General features: G+C 42.4%; 1 protein-coding gene across 1 annotated transcript in view; it reads right to left on the reverse strand.

Annotated features, from left to right (window-relative positions):
* LOC106572141 (forkhead box protein J3) overlaps positions 1 to 20,106 on the reverse strand; it is a 111,093-nt gene that overhangs the window by 14,074 nt on the left and 76,913 nt on the right. The window contains exons 6-7 of the mRNA XM_014146023.2: positions 9,440 to 9,541; positions 4,333 to 4,461 (exon numbers count right to left, since the gene is read on the reverse strand). Coding sequence (XP_014001498.2) covers positions 4,333 to 4,461; positions 9,440 to 9,541 — 231 coding nt within the window. The remainder of the gene's footprint in view (positions 1 to 4,332; positions 4,462 to 9,439; positions 9,542 to 20,106) is intronic.

Here is a 20,106-nt window from a genome sequence, read left to right on the forward strand (position 1 = left end):
AAGCATATCCATAACATGATGCTGCCTCCACTATGCTTGAAAATATGGAGAGTGGTACCCCAAACATAAAAAACGTTGTATTTAGCACATAAAGTTAATAGCTTTGCCACATTCTTTTCAGAATTACTTTAGTGCCTTGTTGCAAACAGGATGCATGTTTTTGAATATTTTATTCTGTACAGGCTTCCTTCATTTCACTCTGTCAATTAAGTCAGTACTGTGGAGTATCTATAATGTTGTTAATCCATCCTCAATGTTCTCCTATCACAGCCAGTAAACTCTGTAACTGTTTTAAAGTCACCATTGGCCTCATGGTGAAATCCCTGAGTGGTTTCCTTCCTATCCGGCAACTGAGTTAGGAAGGACACTTGTATCTTTGTATTGATTGGGTGTAGTGATACACCATACAAAGTGTATAACTTCACCATGATCAAAGGGATATTCAATGTCAGCTTTAAAAAATAATAATAATATAGGTGCCCTTCTTTGCGAGGCATTAGAAAACCTCCCTGGTCTTTGTGGTTGAATCTGTGTTTGAAATTCACTGCTCGACAGAGGAACCTTGTAGATACTTGTAAGTGTGGTGTACAGATATGAGGTAGTTAATTAAAAAATCATGTCAAACACTATTATTGCACACAGAATGAGCACATGCAACTTATGTGACTTGTTAAGCAAATTGTTACTCCTGACCGTATTTAGGCTTGCCATAACAAAGGGGTTGATTACTTATTGACTCAAGACATTTCAGCTTTTCATTTTGTATTAACATAATTCCAATTTGACATTCTGGGGTATTGTGTGTAGACCAGTGAGATATCTAGATGTAATTCATTTTAAATTCAGGCTGTAACACAACAAAATGTGGAATAAAGTCAAGCGGTGTGAATACTTTCTGAAGGCACTGTATGTATAATATTTTCACCCTTTCTCCATCCTAATTGTGACTCTGCCATGTGCATTGGCCTCAAATATACAATTACAAGTCCAAATCGGCATGGCACCTCCCTGAAGTTGATCCAACTGAAAGCGACACAGCCATCCCTGCTGACGTGGCCTTTCTATCCAGCGATCTCGGCAGTGCTGGCACTTGAGACTTCAGCAGGAGACGCCAGGAGCAATCACCTTCAATGAGGAGGCGTCACCTGGGTGGACTAACGAAGCAGAACTAACCCTGATCCCACATGACTGGCCGTAAATTAGGTCTGGGGATTACCCCCCGGAACAAGGGATGAGGGGATGGGAGGAAACCAGAGGATGGCCTCAAGAATAGATAGATTAATTTGATGAAATTGTGTTGACCTTCTGTATAATGCAGGTGCGGGGGGGGAGTGGGGTGGGGGAGTGATTGATAAACAAATGGCAAACAGTTGCCTCATCTACCCCAAAAATATGTCCAACTACAGGTAACTGACAAAAAAATGGAAACACTTGAGTAAATGAGGGATATAAAGTATATAAACTTTTTTCAGGACCCTGTCTTTCAAAGATAATTGGTAAAAATCGAAATAACTTCACAGATCTTCATTGTAAAGGGTTTAAACACCGTTTCCCCTGCTTGTTCAATGAACCATAAACAATTAATGAACATGCACCTGTGGAACGGTCGTTAAGACACTAACAGCTTACAGACGGTAGGCAATTAAGGTCACAGTTATGAAAACTTAGGACACTAAAAGAGGTCTTTCTACTGACTCTGAAAAAAACCAAAATGGTGTCTGCTCATCTGTGTGAACGTGCCTCAGGCATGCTGCAAGGAGGCATGAGGACTGCAGATGTGGCCAGGGAAATTAAATTGCAATGTCCGTACTGTGAGACGCCTAAGACGGAGCTACAGGGAGACAGGACGGACAGCTGATCGTCCTCGCAGTGGCAGACCACGTGTAACAACACCTGCACAGGATCGGGACATCCGAACATCACACCTGCGGGACAGGTACAGGATGGCAACAACAACTGCCCGAGTTACACCAGGAACGCACAACCCCTCCATCAGTGCTCAGACTGTCTGCAATAGGCTGAGAGAGGCTGGACTGAGGGCTTGTAGACCTGTTGTAAGGCAGGTCTTCACCAGACATCACCGGCAACAACGTCACCTATGGGCACAAACCCACCGTCGCTGGACCAGACTGGCAAAAAGTGCTCTTCACTGACAAGTTGTGGTTTTGTCTCACCAGGGGTGATGGTCGGATTCGCGTTTATCGTCGAACAAATGAGGGTTACACCGAGGCCTGTACTCTGGAGCGGGGTCTGTCATGGTCTGGGGCGGTGTATCACAGCATCATTGGACTGAGCGTGTTGTCATTGCAGGAAATCTCAACGCTGTGCGTTACAGGGAAGACATCCTCCTCCCTCATGTGGTACCCTTCCTGAAAGCTCATCCTGACATGACCCTCCAGCATTACAATGCCACCAGCCGTACTGCTCATTCTGTGCGTGATTTCCTGCAAGACAGGAATGTCAGTGTACTTCCATGGCCAGCGAAGAGCTCGGATCTCAATTCCATTGAGCACGTCTGGGACCTGTTGGATCGGAGGGTGAGGGCTAGGGCCATTCCCCCCAAGAAATGTCCGGGAACTTGCAGGTGCATTGGTGGAAGAGTGGGGTAACATCTCACAGCAAGAACGGGCAAATCTGGTGCAGTCCATGAGGAGGAGATGCACTGCAGTACTTAATGCAGCTGGTGGCCACACCAGATACTGACTTACTTTTGTTCAGGGACACATTATTCCATTTCTGTTAGTCACATGTCTGTGGAACTTGTTCAGTTTATGGCTCAGTTGTTGAATCTTGCTGAAAATAAACGCAGTTGACAGTGAGAGGACGTTTCTTTTTTTGCTGAGTTTAGGTCCTTCCACGGAGGTTTGGTTCCTGAGTTAATTAAGCAATTAACATCCTATAATGCATAGGGTCATGTATAAAAATGCTGGGCAGGCCATTATTTTGGCTAAAATGGCTATGCCCTCATAGGATGACAATGGACACGTGTGGTCACTGAATGGTTTGATGAGCATGAAAACCATATGCCATGGCTGTCTCAGTCACCAGATCTCAACCAAATTGAACACTTATGGGAGATTCTGGAGCAGCGCCTGAGAAATAATTTTCTACCATCATAACAAAACACCAAATTATGGAATTTGTCATGGAAGAATGGTGTCACATCCCTCTAATAGAGTTCCAGACACTTGTAGAATCTATGCCAAGGTGCATTGAAGCTGTTCTGGCTCTGGGTTGCCCAACACACTATTAAGACTTTTTATGTTGGTGTTTCCTTTATTTTAGCAGATACCTTTCTATGTCCATTTTAGCACTTTCTTCCGATGATACTAAAGCATAGAATTCAGTTAGGACCAGATTGTCTACACAGTCCCGTATTGGTTTCCACACCGCACCCAAATTTGACCTATAGCGGACTAAGTCTTTGGGGTTCTTTGCTTTGGCCGACACTACAGACAATGAAACAGTAGACGCTACAGTAGATGCTACCACACCACAGGAGTGCCTTGGTTTATATAAACAGTTTGTGGCAATCCTAGGTGCCCGGTAAGGATTAGGTTGAGAAAACAGGTGGTTTCTTGTTTCCACTTGGGAACAAACCAAATGCCCTGTGATGAACAGTAAGACACAGGCTCTTACAAAGCAAATGTTCAGTTTTGTTTCTACTCTACCCCTTAATACCCCAAAGAAACAACCCTTTAGGTATGAATTTAACCCTCGCCTCAGTAGTGTGTTCATGTACACCACCCCACTCCAGGGATTTCCACACAGTGTTTGTGTGTGTGACCTGGAATAGGTAAGAGGCTGTGTGTGAGTAGTGACTGCGTCACACTGCCGTGGCCTCAGACACAAACAATAACACAGCCTCACATGAGCAGCATTGCTGCAATAACCACTGAAGTAGTGAGCCAGCAAACACTGGCTGGGAAAAGTCAACTCTGATCCAAGACTAAAGTCGTGTACAGCAGTAAAGGTCGACCAATAGCAACAATGGCAGATTCCCACTAAGACTTTTAATGACAAATAAAATAAATATGATTTTTCAAGCAAAGGTCGCTCAAATCTACATAGGCAGTCTGGTTTAGATGTTCCCCTACCTCTACCATTTGACACAACACTTATTCTCTGCCCCAAATGGCACCCTATTACATATAGTGCATTACTCTTGACCAGAGTCATATGGGTCCTGGTTAAAAGTAGCAATATAAAAGGGAATAAAGTGCCCCGTGGGTCACAGTCTTAGTATAGCTTTTGTTCTCCTCAAGCCGTTGGACATGAAACATCCTGTTGCGGCAGTGTTATCAGTGTTATTAAGTGAGGTGTGGGACGTACCGGCGTGTAGCTGTGCACGATGCCTACGCTGTTGAGGTTGACTGAGGCCAGGCTCTGGTCAGAGAGGCTGTTATTGAGGCTGCTCCTGGGGCTGTCGCTGTCCTCCTGCTCCGTCTTGTACAACACTACCTGGAACAAAGATGGTGGATGTTAATATCCCCAACTGGAACAAATATGGCCAATGTTAATATCACTTGCTGGAACAAAGATGGCCAATGTTTATATCACTTGCTGGAATAACAGCCCTGCCAAGTTTGAAGAATTTTTATGTGTACAACTTCAGCGCGGCGGGGGCACACATGGCCCCCACGACGACATGTGACACCCACACTGCTCAAATCATAGGCAAATGTACTTTTTTAGCCTAATATTGATGTTGGCAGAAGACCGTTAGGGGTACTTGGTAATTTGCTGCTCTTCAGTAGCTAACTAGAAATACATTTAAATGTACAAATCAGGGCTCTCCCTAGGATTTTCTGACAAGTGGTGCTGGTCTAAGGTTGGGTAGGGGGAGGTACGGAGGGGGTCAGTCAACTCCCCCCTCAGGAGGTTGGAGCATTTTGCAATTGAAAAACCTGTAAATGCCATTTCTAGAAACCTAGAGTCTAAAAGGGATACTTTGGGATTTATCTACTTCCCAGAGTCAGATGAACTCATGGATACCATTTGTATGTCTCTGTGTACAGTATGAAGGAAGATAGAGGTAGTTTTGCGAGCCGATGCTAACTAGCGTTAGCACAATGACTGGAAGTCTATGGGTATCTGCTAGCATGCTATTTCCAGTCATTGCACTAAAGCTAGTTAGCAATTTCTCTAGCGCTAGTTAGCAACTTCTTTCACACTGCATGCAGAGACATGAAAATGGTATCCATGAGTTCATCTGACTCTGGGGAAGTCCCTAAGTATCCATTGAAATTATAGCAAACAATGTAGCCAACACAGAAGTATTCTGTTTGATTCTACATTAAATTGAGGTGGTCTCTATGAAACTTTCAAATGTTTCTAAGTTAAACTTAGGGTTAATGATTATCCTAATTAATAGCTGTCTTAATGTGGATAGTCTAGTGAAAAAGTAAACTGTCTTAATTTTGTTTCGGGAGAAAATTCTGACTAATTCAATTACTGGATGCAATGTAGTAGTCTAGTTTACAGTAGGCTATTTGGAATATGAAACAACTGAACTAGGCCTATACAGTGGGGGGGAAAAGTATTTGATCCCCTGCTTATTTTGTACGTTTTCCCACTGACAAAGAAATGATCAGTCTATAATTTGAATGGTAGGTTTATATGAACAGTGAGAGACAGAACAACAAAAAAATCCAGAAAAACGCATGTCAAAAATGTTATAAATTGATTTGCATTTTAATGAGGGAAATAAGTATTTGACCCCTCTGCAAAACATGACTTAGTACTTGGTGGCAAAACCCTGGTTGGCAATCAGAGGTCAGAGGTTTCTTGTAGTTGGCCACCAGGTTTGCACACATCTCAGGAGGGATTTTGTCCCACTCATCTTTGCAGATCTTCTCCAAGTCATTAAGATTTCGAGGCTGACGTTTGGCAACTAGAACCTTCAGCTCCCTCCACAGATTTTCTATGGGATAAAGGTCTGTATACTGGCTAGGCCACTCCAGGACCTTAATGTGCTTCTTCTTGAGCCACTCCTTTGTTGCCTTGGCCGTGTGTTTTGGGTCATTGTCATGCTGGAATACCCATCCACGACCCATTTTCAATGCCCTGACTGAGGGAAGGAGGTTCTCACCCAAGATTTGACGGTACATGGCCCCGTCAAATGATGCGGTGAAGTTGTCCTGTCCCCTTAGCAGAAAAACACCCCCAAAGCATAATGTTTCCACCTCCATGTTTGACGGTGGAGATGGTGTTCTTGGGGTCATAGGCAGCATTCCTCCTCCTCCAAACACGGCGAGTTGAGTTGATGCCAAAGAGCTCCATTTTGGTCTCATCTGACCACAACACTTTCACCAGCTGTCCTCTGAATCATTCAGATGTTCATTGGCAAACTTCAGACGGGCATGTATACATTCTTGAGCAGGGGGACCTTGCGGGCGCTGCAGGATTTCAGTCCTTCACGGCGTAGTGTGTTACCAATTGTTTTCTTGGTGTCTATGGTCCCAGCTGCCTTGAGATCATTGACAAGATCCTCCCGTGTAGTTCTGGGCTGATTCCTCACTGTTCTCATGATCATTGCAACTCCACGAGTTGAGATCTTGCATGGAGCCCCAGACCGAGGGATATTGACAGTTCTTTTGTGTTTCTTCCATTTGCGAATAATCGCACCAACTGTTGTCACCTTCTCACCAAGCAGCTTGGCGATGGTCTTGTAGCCCATTCCAGCCTTGTGTAGGTCTACAATCTTGTCCCTGACATCCTTGAAGAGCTCTTTGGTCTTGGCCATGGTGGAGAGTTTGGAATCTGATTGATTGATTGCTTCTGTGGACAGGTGTCTTTTATACAGGTAACAAGCTGCCGTTAGGAGCAGTCCCTTTAAGAGTGTGCTCCTAATCTCAGCTCGTTACCTCTATAAAAGACACCTGGGAGCCAGAAATCTTTCTGATTGAGCGGGGGTCAAATACTTATTTCCCTCATTAAAATGCAAATCAATTTATACAATTTTTGACATGCGTTTTTCTCGATATTTATGTTGTTATTCTGTCTCTCACTGTTCAAATAAACCTACCATTAAAATTATAGACTGATAATTTCTTTGTCAGTGGGCAAACATACAAAATCAGCAGGGGATCAAATAACTTTTCCCCCACTGTATGAGCTTGTTTCAGATCTCCATCCCTGACATAATGCATCAAGTTAAGTCTGACTACTAGGCTACCATTCATTCAACATGCCTTGTTGTCATTGGTAAACTATTATCACATCATTAGCAGCCTACTGTTGACATTCAGGTATAGATCGAGAACTGATTAACCCTTAAAAGGTCTTTGCCTTTGGGGGGGGGGTTCTACTAGATGACATATGGAATTATTTTAAGATGGTCATACCATGGATCATTTAGTGTTTGATTTAGAATTTTAGGACCCCTGTAGGTATAATTCATTGGTCAAATATGAAATTTAGCCTTTACTGCTAAAGCCCATAGAAATGTATTGAACAACACAATCATAAATGGCAAAACAGACATTTAAAAATGAAACAATAAGGAATAAGGTTTTAAAGTGTCGTTCCTATATCTAGAAGATAAGAAGGCAAAGACATTATCCCCCAAAAAATTGACATATTTCATCCCATTTTTTTGCTGGCACAAAACTACTTCCATACTTTCATTCAGTTTTTAAACCGGTACCGGGTTACCTTGAGACGAGTTCCGTGACGCTCGTTTCTGGCTGTCGTAGAACACCATCGTGTTCGTGAGTCTCCCCTTTCCATAATGGGGTCATATTAGTTTGTTGCCCAAACGGTTTGACGCTCCAGACAGAAGTTGGCACATCAGTGGAACCGACTTCAAACGAGTCCCGTGGGGGTCGTGGAACAAACAGAGAGAACCAACGTGTAGAGCAAACAGTTCGCCAGACAAATGTTTGTGAAAAGAGCAATTTTAGGGATGTCTCCTGGACTGCTGTGGCTCTGCCACTTTCCACCGAAGGCTGACCCTAGCGACATGGATTGCGACGCAGCCCATATATATATATATATAACGTATATCTCTAGCTCAAACAGACAGTTTTTAATGGGGAGTTTTTTTAAAATGTTAATTAGATCGTCAATCAACCCTAGGGGGTTAATTAACAAACTATTACAGTAGTAGGCCTATCATAACTTTCTGTGAAGGACGGTATTAGCGTAACATCTCTGTCTGCAACATTCGCAGAGTACGACCCTGCCTCACACAGGAAGCGGCGCAGGTCCTAATCCAGGCACATGTCATCTCCCGTCTGGATTATTGCAACTCGCTGCTGGCTGGGCTCCCTGCCTGTGCCATTAAACCCCTACAACTCATCCAGAACGCCGCAGCCCGTCTGGTGTTCAACCTTCCCAAGTTCTCTCACGTCACCCCGCTCCTCCGCTCTCTCCACTGGCTTCCAGTCGAAGCTCGCATCCGCTACAAGACCATGGTGCTTGCCTACGGAGCTGTGAGGGGAACGGCACCTCCGTACCTTCAGGCTCTGATCAGGCCCTACACCCAAACAAGGGCACTCCGTTCATCCACCTCTGGCCTGCTCGCCTCCCTACCTCTGAGGAAGCACAGTTCCCGCTCAGCCCAGTCAAAACTGTTCGCTGCTCTGGCACCCCAATGGTGGAACAAGCTCCCTCACGACGCCAGGACAGCGGAGTCAATCACCACCTTCCGGAGACACCTGAAACCCCACCTCTTCAAGGAATACCTGGGATAGGATAAAGTAATCCTTCTAACCCCCCCTTAAAAAGATTTAGATGCACTATTGTAAAGTGGTTGTTCCACTGGATATTATAAGGTGAATGCACCAATTTGTAAGTCGCTCTGGATAAGAGCGTCTGCTAAATGACTTAAATGTAAATGTCTGCCATGTCTGTTTCCATTCACGCAACTCCGCACGTTTCCTTGCTCGTCAATGCACTCGCGCCTACTACCGCTGTGGAGATCAAAGCATGTGCGGGCAACAAAGTGTCCTTGCTTAGTTGACTAATTGCTGTAGCTAACTACCTTCGTCGTAATGACGACTTAGCTAAGGAGCTAACTACAAAATAACACGTGGTTATGTGCTTGACTAACACATACAATTTGGGAAAATGTATTTGGCAAACAGCTCGTTCTCCATTTACCCCACCCCTTTTCCTCACCGTTGGTATCAACGGGAAAAGTGGAGCGCTGCCAGAGGTTGGAAAATAGTAGGCTATTACGACTACGGGGGGCGGACCGGAGCGGAGAGCTAGAGATTCTCTCCTCGCCCACAATGTGCCAACTGCAAACCTATTTTTTACCTATTTTAGGGTCGTTTTTCACACCAACATACGATGACCTCAAATTGTGTGCGGGTTGGCAGGACGTGAATAAAGATGGTCGCCATTAATATCACTACCATGAACAAAGATGGCCAGTGTTACAATATTGCCTCAGAGGGCTAAGGTTTTGCATGTCATTACGACAGACAACTACCTTGTTAGTCACAGTGTTGATTGCCAGAGTGGGAGAGGCATCTCCGTACATGATACAGTCCATTCGCAGGGACTCCGATTCCAGGCTGTAGGGGGTGGAGGCCTGGAGGATAGGACAGAGTAATATAAGGGAGAGATGGGAGAGGGCTGTCTCTTGGTCTCTCTCTACAGCAGTGGTGGAAAAAGTACCCAATTGTCATACTTGAGTAAAAGACACCTTAATAGAAAATTACTCAAGTGAAAGTCAACCAGTAAAATACTATTTGAGTAAAAGTATAAAAGTATTTGGTTTTAAATATCAAATGTAAATGTAATTGCTAAAATATACTTAAATAACACAAGTAAAAGTATAAATCATTTAAAATTCCTTACATAAAGTAAACAAGACAGCACTATTTTCTTGTTTTTTAGCCAGGGGAACACTTCCAACACTAATTTACAGATAGCCAGGGGAACACTCCACTAATTTACAGATAGCCAGGGGAACACTCAGACATAATTTACAAACAAAGCATGTGTGTTTAGTGAGTCTGCCAGATCAGAGGCAGTAAGGATGACCAGGGATGTTCTCTTGAGAAGTCTGAATGACAATTTTCCTGTCCTGCTAAGCATTCAACATATAACAAGTACTTTTGGTTGTCAGGGAAAATGTATGGAGTAAAAAGTACATTATTTTCTTTAGGAATGTAGTGAAGTAAAACTTGTCAAAAATATAAAGAGTAAAGTACAGATAACCCCAACAACTAAGTAGTACTTAAGTACTTTACACCACTGCTCCACAGAACATTGATGGGATAGATAGCATCTAATATTGAGCTGGTATAGTCTACAGTAACCCATAACATAATGTTAATAATTATTACAGACACACCATTTTTCTTTCACCACTTTCAGTCTATCCTCACTTGCCTGGCTCCGAAAACTGCTTACTGAAAGAGGATTGGTTTGCAACAATGCAAACCTTAATTTATGATAAACTCTAAAAGAGGGGAGAGAGTTGCAAGATGCATGACAGAGGTGTGTGTATTTGGAAAGAATGGCTTGATTCAAGAGTTGTATGAGGAAAGATGAAAAGACAGAAAGAATTAGTCCTCCTGTATGCCTACAAGAAAGGATAGTTGGTGCCTCGGCCCTAACAACGTTTTACTTGCTATTTGACCACTTTATATACCACAGAAGAACAGTTAGATGGACAGGTCACCTTACAGACAAACAATGGCTATGATGTGTGCATCAAAAACAGAAATACCTTATTTAAACAAGTATTCAGACACTTTGCTATGAGACTCGAAATTGAGCTCAGGTGCATCCTGTTTCCATTGATCATCCTTGAGATGGTTCTACAACTTGATTAGAGTCCACCTGTGGTACATTCAATTGATTGGACATGATTTGGGAAGGCACACACCTGTCTATACAAGGTCCCACAGTTGACAGTGCATGTCAGAGCAAACACCAAGCCATGAGGTCGAAGGAATTGTTCGTAGAGCTCCAAGACAGGATAGTGTCAAGGCATAGATCTGGGGAAGAGTAGCTGAAAAATGTCTGCAGCATTGAAGGTCCCCAAGAACACAGTGGCCTCCATCGTTCTTAAATGGAAGAACTTTGGAACCACCAAGACTCTTCCTAGAGCTGGCCACCTTGCCAAATTGAGCAATCGGGGGAGAAGGGCCTTGGTCAGGGAGGTGACCAAGAACCTGATGGTCACTCTGACAGAGCTCCAGAGTTCCTCTGTGGAGATTGGAGAACCTTCCAGAAGGACAACCATCTCTGCAGCACTCCGCCAATCAGGCCTTTATGGTAGAGTGGCCAGATGAAAGCCACTCCTCAGTAAAAGGCACATGACAGCCCGCTTGGAGTTTACTAAAAGCCACCTTAAGACTCTCAGAGAATGACAATTCTCTGGTCTGATGAAACCAAGATTGAACTCTTTGGCCTGAATGCCACTGGCACCATCCCTAAGGTGAAGCATGGTGGTGGCAGCATCATGCTGTGGGGATGTTTTTAAGAGGCAGGGACTGGGAGACAAGTCAGGATCGAGGGAAAGATTAACGGAGCAAAATACAGAGAGATCCTTGATGAAAACCTGCTCCAGAGCACTCAGGACTTCAGACTGGGGTGACGGTTCACCTTCCAACAGGTCAACAACCCTAAGCACACAGCCAAGACAACGCAGGAGTGGCTTGGGACAAGTCTTTGAATGTCCTTGAGTCGTCCAGCCAGGGCCCGGACCTGAACCGTATCAAACATTTCTGCAGAGACCTATAAATAGCTGTGCAGCGACGCTCCCCATCCAACCTGACAGAGATTGAGAGGATTTGCAGAGAAGATTGGGAGAAAATCCCCAAACACAGATGTGCCAAGCTTGTAGCATCATACCCAAGAAGACTCGAGGCTGTAATCGCTGCCAAAGGTGCTCCAACAAAGTACTGAGTAAAGGGTCTGAATACTTATGTAAATGTAATATTACATTTTTGTTTAAAAATACGTTTTCATAAATTTGCAAAAATGTCTACAAATCAGTTTTTTGTTTTGTCATTATGGGGTATTTTGTGTAGATTGAGGGGAAAAAATCATTTTCATCCATTTTAGAATAAGGCTGTAATGTAACAAAATGTGGAAAAAGACATGGGGTCTGAATACTTTCCAAATGCACTATATTGCATTGAAAACCACATACTAAAATGATTTCTCTGTTGCCAATAGGTCTAGAGAAAACGAATATGGAACACGCATACTCTTTTGACAGTGAAAGACGGCTATATTTCTGTGAGCCAATCTGACAACTCTTGCAAATCTGCCAGCAATGCAACTGAAGCGTAATAAAAGGGTCGAAGGGCTTACGTGTAATAAAAAATGACTAGGTTCTGAATTAATGTTTGTGATGAAAAAATCCAGAAGAAAATATGTGTAACGGAAGCCTAGGGCCTTGCGTGTTAATTAACTGGAAAAGAAGCCTAGAATACTCTACCTCTCTTTTCTCTCCACTCCCTCTCACTCTTCCTCGCTCTCATGCTCCTGCTCTTTCCCCTCTCTCCCTCTCGTTTTCTCTTTTGCTTTCTTTCCCCCTTCCTGTCGCTCTCACCCTCTCCCTTCCGTTCTTCCCCTCTCTTCTGCTTGCCCTCCCCTCTTCCTCTTCTCATTGGGCTGTGATGATTGTGCACTTCGGCGCTCCATGCCTGCTTTGTTTCCGTGGTGATGGGTAGGGCAGAGGTAGATGCGAAGGGGGGGAGTGGGCTTGCTGCTGCTCGGGGCTCAGTGAGCTGCAGCGCCGTGTTCATTCATGCGCTCAGGTCACTGAACGCCAGTGGTATAGTGCTAATTCTATAGGGGCAGGAGAGACGTGATTTTTCACAGCATGATATCACCATCTCAAAGTAGATAGGTGATGACTGTTGGCCGAAATGAGACAGGATCATGATACATTAAGCAAAGAATGCAATACTCAATGTCCATATACTGTAGCCTAGAATTTGTTTAGGAATTTGCTACATTTATATTGATCTGACATGGAACAATTGATTATCGTCTCTTATATACACTGAACAAAAATATAAATGCAAAATGTAAAGTATTAGTCCCATGTTTCATGAGCTGAAATAAAATAGCTTCTTGACACCTGTCAGGTGGATGGATTATCTTGGCAAATGTGAAATGCTCACTAACAGTGATGTAAACAAATTTGCGCATAACATTTGAGAGAAATAAGATTTTTGTGCATATGGAACATTTCTGGGATCTTTCATTTCAGCTCATGAAACATGGGCCCAACACTTTACATGTTGTGTTTATAGTTTTGTTCAGTATACAGTACCAGTCAAAAGTTTGGACACACCTACTCATTCCAGAGTGTTTATTTTTACTATTTTCTACATTGTAGAATAATCGTGAAGACATCAAAACTATGGAATAACACATATGGAATCATATAGTAACCAAAAAAAAAGTGTTAAACAAATAAAAATATATTTTAAATTTGAGATTGTTCAAAGTAGCCACCTTTTGCCTTGACAGCTTTGCATTCTCTCAACCAGCTTTGAGGTAGTCACCTGGAATGCATTTCAATTAACAGGTGTGACTTGTTAAGTTAATTTGTGGAATTTCTTTCCTTCCTAATGTATTTGAGCCAATCAGTTGTGTTGTGACAAGGTAAGAGTGGTATACAGAAGATAGCCCTATTTGGTAAAAAAAACCATTATGTCAAGAAGAGCTGAAATAAGCAAAGAGAAACAACAGTCCATCATTACTTTAAGACATGGAAGTCAGTCAATTCGGAAAATTTCAAGAACTTTGAAAGTTTCTTCAAGTGCTGTCGCGAAAACCATCAAACGCTATGATGAAACTGGCTCTCATGAGGACCGCCACAGGAATGGAAGACCCAGAGTTACCTCTGCTGCAGAGGATAAGTTCATTAGAGTTAACTGCACCTCAGATTGCAGCCCAAATAAATGCTTCACAGAGTTCAAGTAACAGACATCTCAACATCAACTGTTCAGAGGAGACTTCATGAATAAGGTCTTCATGGTCAAATTGCTGCAAAGAAACCACTACTAAGAGACGCCAATAAGAAGAAGATACTTGCTTGGGCCAAGAAACACGAGCAATGGACATTAGACTGGTGGAAATCTGTGTGATGGTGTGGGGTGCTTTTCTGGTGACACTGTCGGTTATTTATTTAGAATTCAATGCACACTTAACTAGCATGGCTACCACAGCATTCTGCAGCAATACGCCATCCCATCTGGTTTACACTTAGTGGGACTTTGATTTGTTTTTCAACAGGACAATGACCCAACCCACCTCCAGGATGTTTAAGGGCTATTTGACCAAGAAGAAGACTGATGGAGTGCTGCATCAGATGACCTGGCCTCCAGAATCACCTGACCTCAACCCAATTGAGGTGGTTTGGGATGAGTTGGACCGCAGAGTAAAGGAAAAGCAGCCAACAAGTGCTCAGCATATGTGGGAACTCCTTCAAAACTGTTGGAAAAGCATTCCAGGTGAAGCTGGTTGAGAGAATGCCAAGAGTGTGCAAAGCGGTCATCAAGGCAAAGGGTGGCTACTTTGAAGAATCTCAAAATAAAATATATTTTGATTTGTTTAACACAATTTGGTTACTACATGATTCCATGTGTTATTCATAGTTTTGATGTCTTCATTATTATTCTACAATGTAGAAAATAGTAAAAAAAAAAAAAAACGTTAAATGAATTGGTGTGTCCAAACTTTTGACTGGTAGTGTATATATGCTACATTTATGCACGCCGCAGATGACCGTTAATCGGACCAGTGTAAATTGTATGTCAGCCCATGTGAGGAAAATTCAGCGGTGTCGGAAGCTGTTGCTTTCGTCCCGACTCCTGATGACCGGTCTTTTGGGATCATCTGGTCCACTCTAATTTGAAATCCAGTACTCACCATTTCTCCAGAGCGCGGCCTCTTCTTTGGTCTGGTGGGCAGTGTGTCCTCTTTAGGGTTGGTGTCTATAGCCCAGTAGGACCCCTGGAAACCACAACAAACAAGATATTAACACTACCCACTGGGCAGAAACTGGTTGAATCGATGTTATTTTGATGTGGTATCTACATGGAAAATACATTGGATTTGAAAAAAGTCATCAACTGTTGTTTTGAGGGTGAAATTGGCGACAGGGTTTCATGTAAATATTCTAAAATCTGCATAAAAATAATATTTTCCCAACAGATGTTTCCATCAAATTGATTGGTTGTGGATAATAGGCTTTATGTGATGACGTAGTGCACCTAAATATAACTTTTGCGGTTAAATTCATGTATCGAATAATAAATACAAGTTAAATAGGTTTGCAGCCATTTTCAACTCTACTGATGGTTTTGTCACAATTGTTTGTTGTTGTGTTAGATAGCGAATGTGCCCACTCTGGTCTTGGCATGTGCACTCTAGCCAACAGCTCGCAGATACTGTATACAATGTGGGTAGGCTAGCCTACATGATGAGATTATTATGGATTAGTTTTGTCAAACGGCAGCCAAGAATCTATCATCATGTCACCAGAATAAGACCAATATTTATTGGAAAGGAGCATCAAGCTCATCCCTGTGCACTTTCACCACCCTGTGAAGTTCATCATAATTTATTGAATCTATAGAGTAATAAACTGCATGCTTTCCGAGTCATCACATCATCGCGGGACCACACAACATATCATCGTGTGACTCCAAGTTTACTTTGATATGATGGTTATTATATCAATATTTGCATAAATGCGTTTCCACCACCATCTCTCACATAATGAATTTAACCGACACAAAGCGATCCCACCTTGTCTAGCGTATTTTGTTAGTCGATATTTGGTAAGTTTACAGACAAATTTGCTGTTTCCATCAGGCCTCTAGTTAAAATGTTTTATGTACTTTACTCACATAAAAAGGTTGGATGGAAACCTGTTTACAGTAACCAAATTTCAACACAGACAAACGTTGTATAAAATATAGAGAGCTTTGGACTATAAGGTTCTATCTGCATTTTTCTAAAATGTTCTGTTCAATGTTTTCTAACTTTATATTACTCTAACTACCCCAATTCATGTTCTTAAGTAAAAAAAAAAATATATATATATATATATATAAAAATAGCTGATACCCTTAAAACCAATTAGGGTTCAGAACATTAAAGCCAATTATCTCAGGATCATCTTTTTGCCGATAGAACCTTATAGTCCAAGCACTCGATATGTTGAATTTGTACCTATTAAAACGTCAGATCTTCAACGTTATATCCAGCACAGAAAAAAAACAATACGCTGGGCAGCACCTTCTACTGGAGCATTGATCTACGTACAGCTACCCTTTGGTATCTTATCAATGGTTTTAACCAAGCCCAGCCCTGCTTAGCTTTGATATATGTCACTGACTATTACCAACGTACTATCGTGAAAATTACTGTTGAGAGATCTCCACTTAGAAAACTAAATAGATTCACTACTGAAGTCACGCCAAAGGATAGGTTTTGTTCTGCCCCTGAACAAGGCAGTTAACCCACTATTCCCCGGTAGGCTGTCATTGTAAATAAAAATGTGTTCTTAACTGACTTGCCTAGTTAAATAAAGGTTACATTTTAAAAAAATCACTTGTACAGTGCCTTCAAAAAGTATTCACATACTTTTTCAAAATTTTGTTGTGTTACAGTCGTAATTAATAAAAACTGAGATGTCTCGAGTCAACAAGTATTCAACCCTTTTGTTATGGCAAGCCTAAATACATCCAGGAATAACAATTTGCTTAACAAATCACATAATAAGTTGCATGGACTCATTCTGTGTGCAATAATAGTGTTTGACATGATTTTGGAAATGACTACCTCATCTCTGTACCCCACACATATAATTATCTATAAGGTCCCTCAATCAAGCAGTGAATTAAAAACACAGATTCAACCACAAAGACCAGGGAGGCTTTCCAATGCCTCGCAAAGGAGGGTACCTAGTGGTAAATGGGTAAAAATGTATAAAAGCAGACATGGTGAAGTAATTAATTGCACATTGGATGGTGTTTCAATACACCCAGTCACTACAAAGATACGTGCTGGAGAGGAAGGAAATCGCTCAGGGATTTCAACATGAGGTCAATGGTGATTTTAAAACAGCTACAGAGGTTAGAGGCTGTGATAAGAGAAAACTTAGAAAGGATCAACAACATTGTAGTTACTCCACAATACGAACCTAAGTGACAGAGTGAATAGAAGGAATCCTGAGTACCACTCTCCATTGTGGTGGCGTCGCCAAGTTATGGGTATACTTGTAATTATTATGGACTGGGGAGTTTTTCAAGATAAAAAGGAAACGGAATGAAGCTAAGCACAGACAAAATCCTAGAGGAAAACCTGGTTCAGTCTGCATTCCACCAAACACTGGGAGATGAATTCACCTTTCAGCAGCACAATAATAAAACACAAGGCCAAATCTACACTGGAGTTGCTTACCAAGAAGACAGTGAATGTTCCTGAGTGGCTGAGTTACAGTTTTGTCTTAAATCTGCTTGGAAATGTAGGGCAAGACCTAAAAATTCTACAAACATGCTTTGACTTTGTCAATATGGGGTATTGTGTGTAGATGGGTGAGATTTACAAAAATATTTAATCCATTTTGAATTCAGACTAACAACACCTTCACTTTTTCCACATTTTGTTACGTTACAGCCTTATTCTAAAATGGATTTAAAAAATACCTCAATCTACACATTATACCCCATAATGATAAAGCGAAAACAGTTTTTTTGACATTTTAGCAAATATATAAAAATCTTAAAAACAGAAATACCTTATTAAAATAAGTATTCAGACCCTTTGCTATGAAACTTGAAATTGAGCTCAGGTGCATCCTGTTTCCATTGATCATGCTTGAGAGTCCACCTGTGGCAAATTCAATTGTTTGTAAATGATTTGGAAAGGCACACACCTGTCTATATATGGTCCCACAGTTGACAGTGCATGTCAGAGCAAAAACCAAGACATGAGGTCGAAGGAATTGTCCGTAGAGCTCTGAGACAGGATTGTGTCGAGGCACAGATCTGGGGAAGAGTATCCAAAAAAAGTCTGCAGCATTGAAGGTCCCCAAGAACATCATTCTTAAATGGAAGAAGTTTGGAACCGCCAAGACCCTTCCTAGAGCTGGCCGCCCGGCCAAACTGAGCAATCGGGGAGACAGAGCTCCAGAGTTCCTCTGGGGAGATGGGAGAACCTTCCAGAAGGACAACCATCTCTGCAGCACTCCATCAATCAGGCCTTTATGGTAGAGTGGCCAGACGAAAGCCACTCCTCAGTAAAAAGGTACATGACAGCCCGCTTGGAGTTTGCCAAAAGGCACCTAAAGGACTCTCAGACCACGAGAAACTTTGGTCTGATGAAACCAAGATTGAACTCTTTGGAGTGAATGGTCAAGCGTCACATCTAGAGGAAACCAGGCACGTTCATCACCTGGCCAAACCATCACTACGGTGAAGCATGGTGGTGGCGGCTTCATGCTGTGGCGATGTTTTTTCAGCGGCTTTTGGGTGTCAGTGACTGGGACACTAGTCAGGATCAGGGGAGAGATGAACGGAGGAAAGTACAGAGATCCTTGATGAAAACCTGCTCCAGAGCACTCAGGACTTCAGACTGGGGTGACGGTTCACCTTCCAACAGGTCAACAACCCTAAGCACACAGCCAAGACAACGCAGGAGTGGCTTGGGACAAGTCTTTGAATGTCCTTGAGTCGTCCAGCCAGGGCCCGGACCTGAACCGTATCAAACATTTCTGCAGAGACCTATAAATAGCTGTGCAGCGACGCTCCCCATCCAACCTGACAGAGATTGAGAGGATTTGCAGAGAAGATTGGGAGAAAATCCCCAAACACAGATGTGCCAAGCTTGTAGCATCATACCCAAGAAGACTCGAGGCTGTAATCGCTGCCAAAGGTGCTCCAACAAAGTACTGAGTAAAGGGTCTGAATACTTATGTAAATGTAATATTACATTTTTTGTTTAAAAATACGTTTTCATAAATTTGCAAAAATGTCTACAAATCAGTTTTTTGTTTTGTCATTATGGGGTATTTTGTGTAGATTGAGGGGAAAAAATCATTTTCATCCATTTTAGAATAAGGCTGTAATGTAACAAAATGTGGAAAAAGACATGGGGTCTGAATACTTTCCAAATGCACTATATTGCATTGAAAACCACATACTAAAATGATTTCTCTGTTGCCAATAGGTCTAGAGAAAACGAATATGGAACACGCATACTCTTTTGACAGTGAAAGACGGCTATATTTCTGTGAGCCAATCTGACAACTCTTGCAAATCTGCCAGCAATGCAACTGAAGCGTAATAAAAGGATCGAAGGGCTTACGTGTAATAAAAATGACTAGGTTCTGAATTAATGTTTGTGATGAAAAAATCCAGAAGAAAATATGTGTAACGGAAGCCTAGGGCCTTGCGTGTTAATTAACTGGAAAAGAAGCCTAGAATACTCTACCTCTCTTTTCTCTCCACTCCCTCTCACTCTTCCCTCGCTCTCATGCTCCTGCTCTTTCCCCTCTCTCCCTCTCGTTTTCTCTTTTGCTTTCTTTCCCCCTTCCTGTCGCTCTCACCCTCTCCCCTTCCGTTCTTCCCCTCTCTTCTGCTTGCCCTCCCCTCTTCCTCTTCTCATTGGGCTGTGATGATTGTGCACTTCGGCGCTCCATGCCTGCTTTGTTTCCGTGGTGATGGGTAGGGCAGAGGTAGATGCGAAGGGGAGTGGGCTTGCTGCTGCTCGGGGCTCAGTGAGCTGCAGCGCCGTGTTCATTCATGCGCTCAGGTCACTGAACGCCAGTGGTATAGTGCTAATTCTATAGGGGCAGGAGAGACGTGATTTTTCACAGCATGATATCACCATCTCAAAGTAGATAGGTGATGACTGTTGGCCGAAATGAGACAGGATCATGATACATTAAGCAAAGAATGCAATACTCAATGTCCATATACTGTAGCCTAGAATTTGTTTAGGAATTTGCTACATTTATATTGATCTGACATGGAACAATTGATTATCGTCTCTTATATACACTGAACAAAAATATAAATGCAAAATGTAAAGTATTAGTCCCATGTTTCATGAGCTGAAATAAAATAGCTTCTTGACACCTGTCAGGTGGATGGATTATCTTGGCAAATG

The sequence above is a fragment of the Salmo salar genome, chromosome ssa15 (assembly GCF_905237065.1).
Source record: "Salmo salar chromosome ssa15, Ssal_v3.1, whole genome shotgun sequence".
Taxonomy (NCBI): Eukaryota; Metazoa; Chordata; class Actinopteri; order Salmoniformes; family Salmonidae; genus Salmo; species Salmo salar.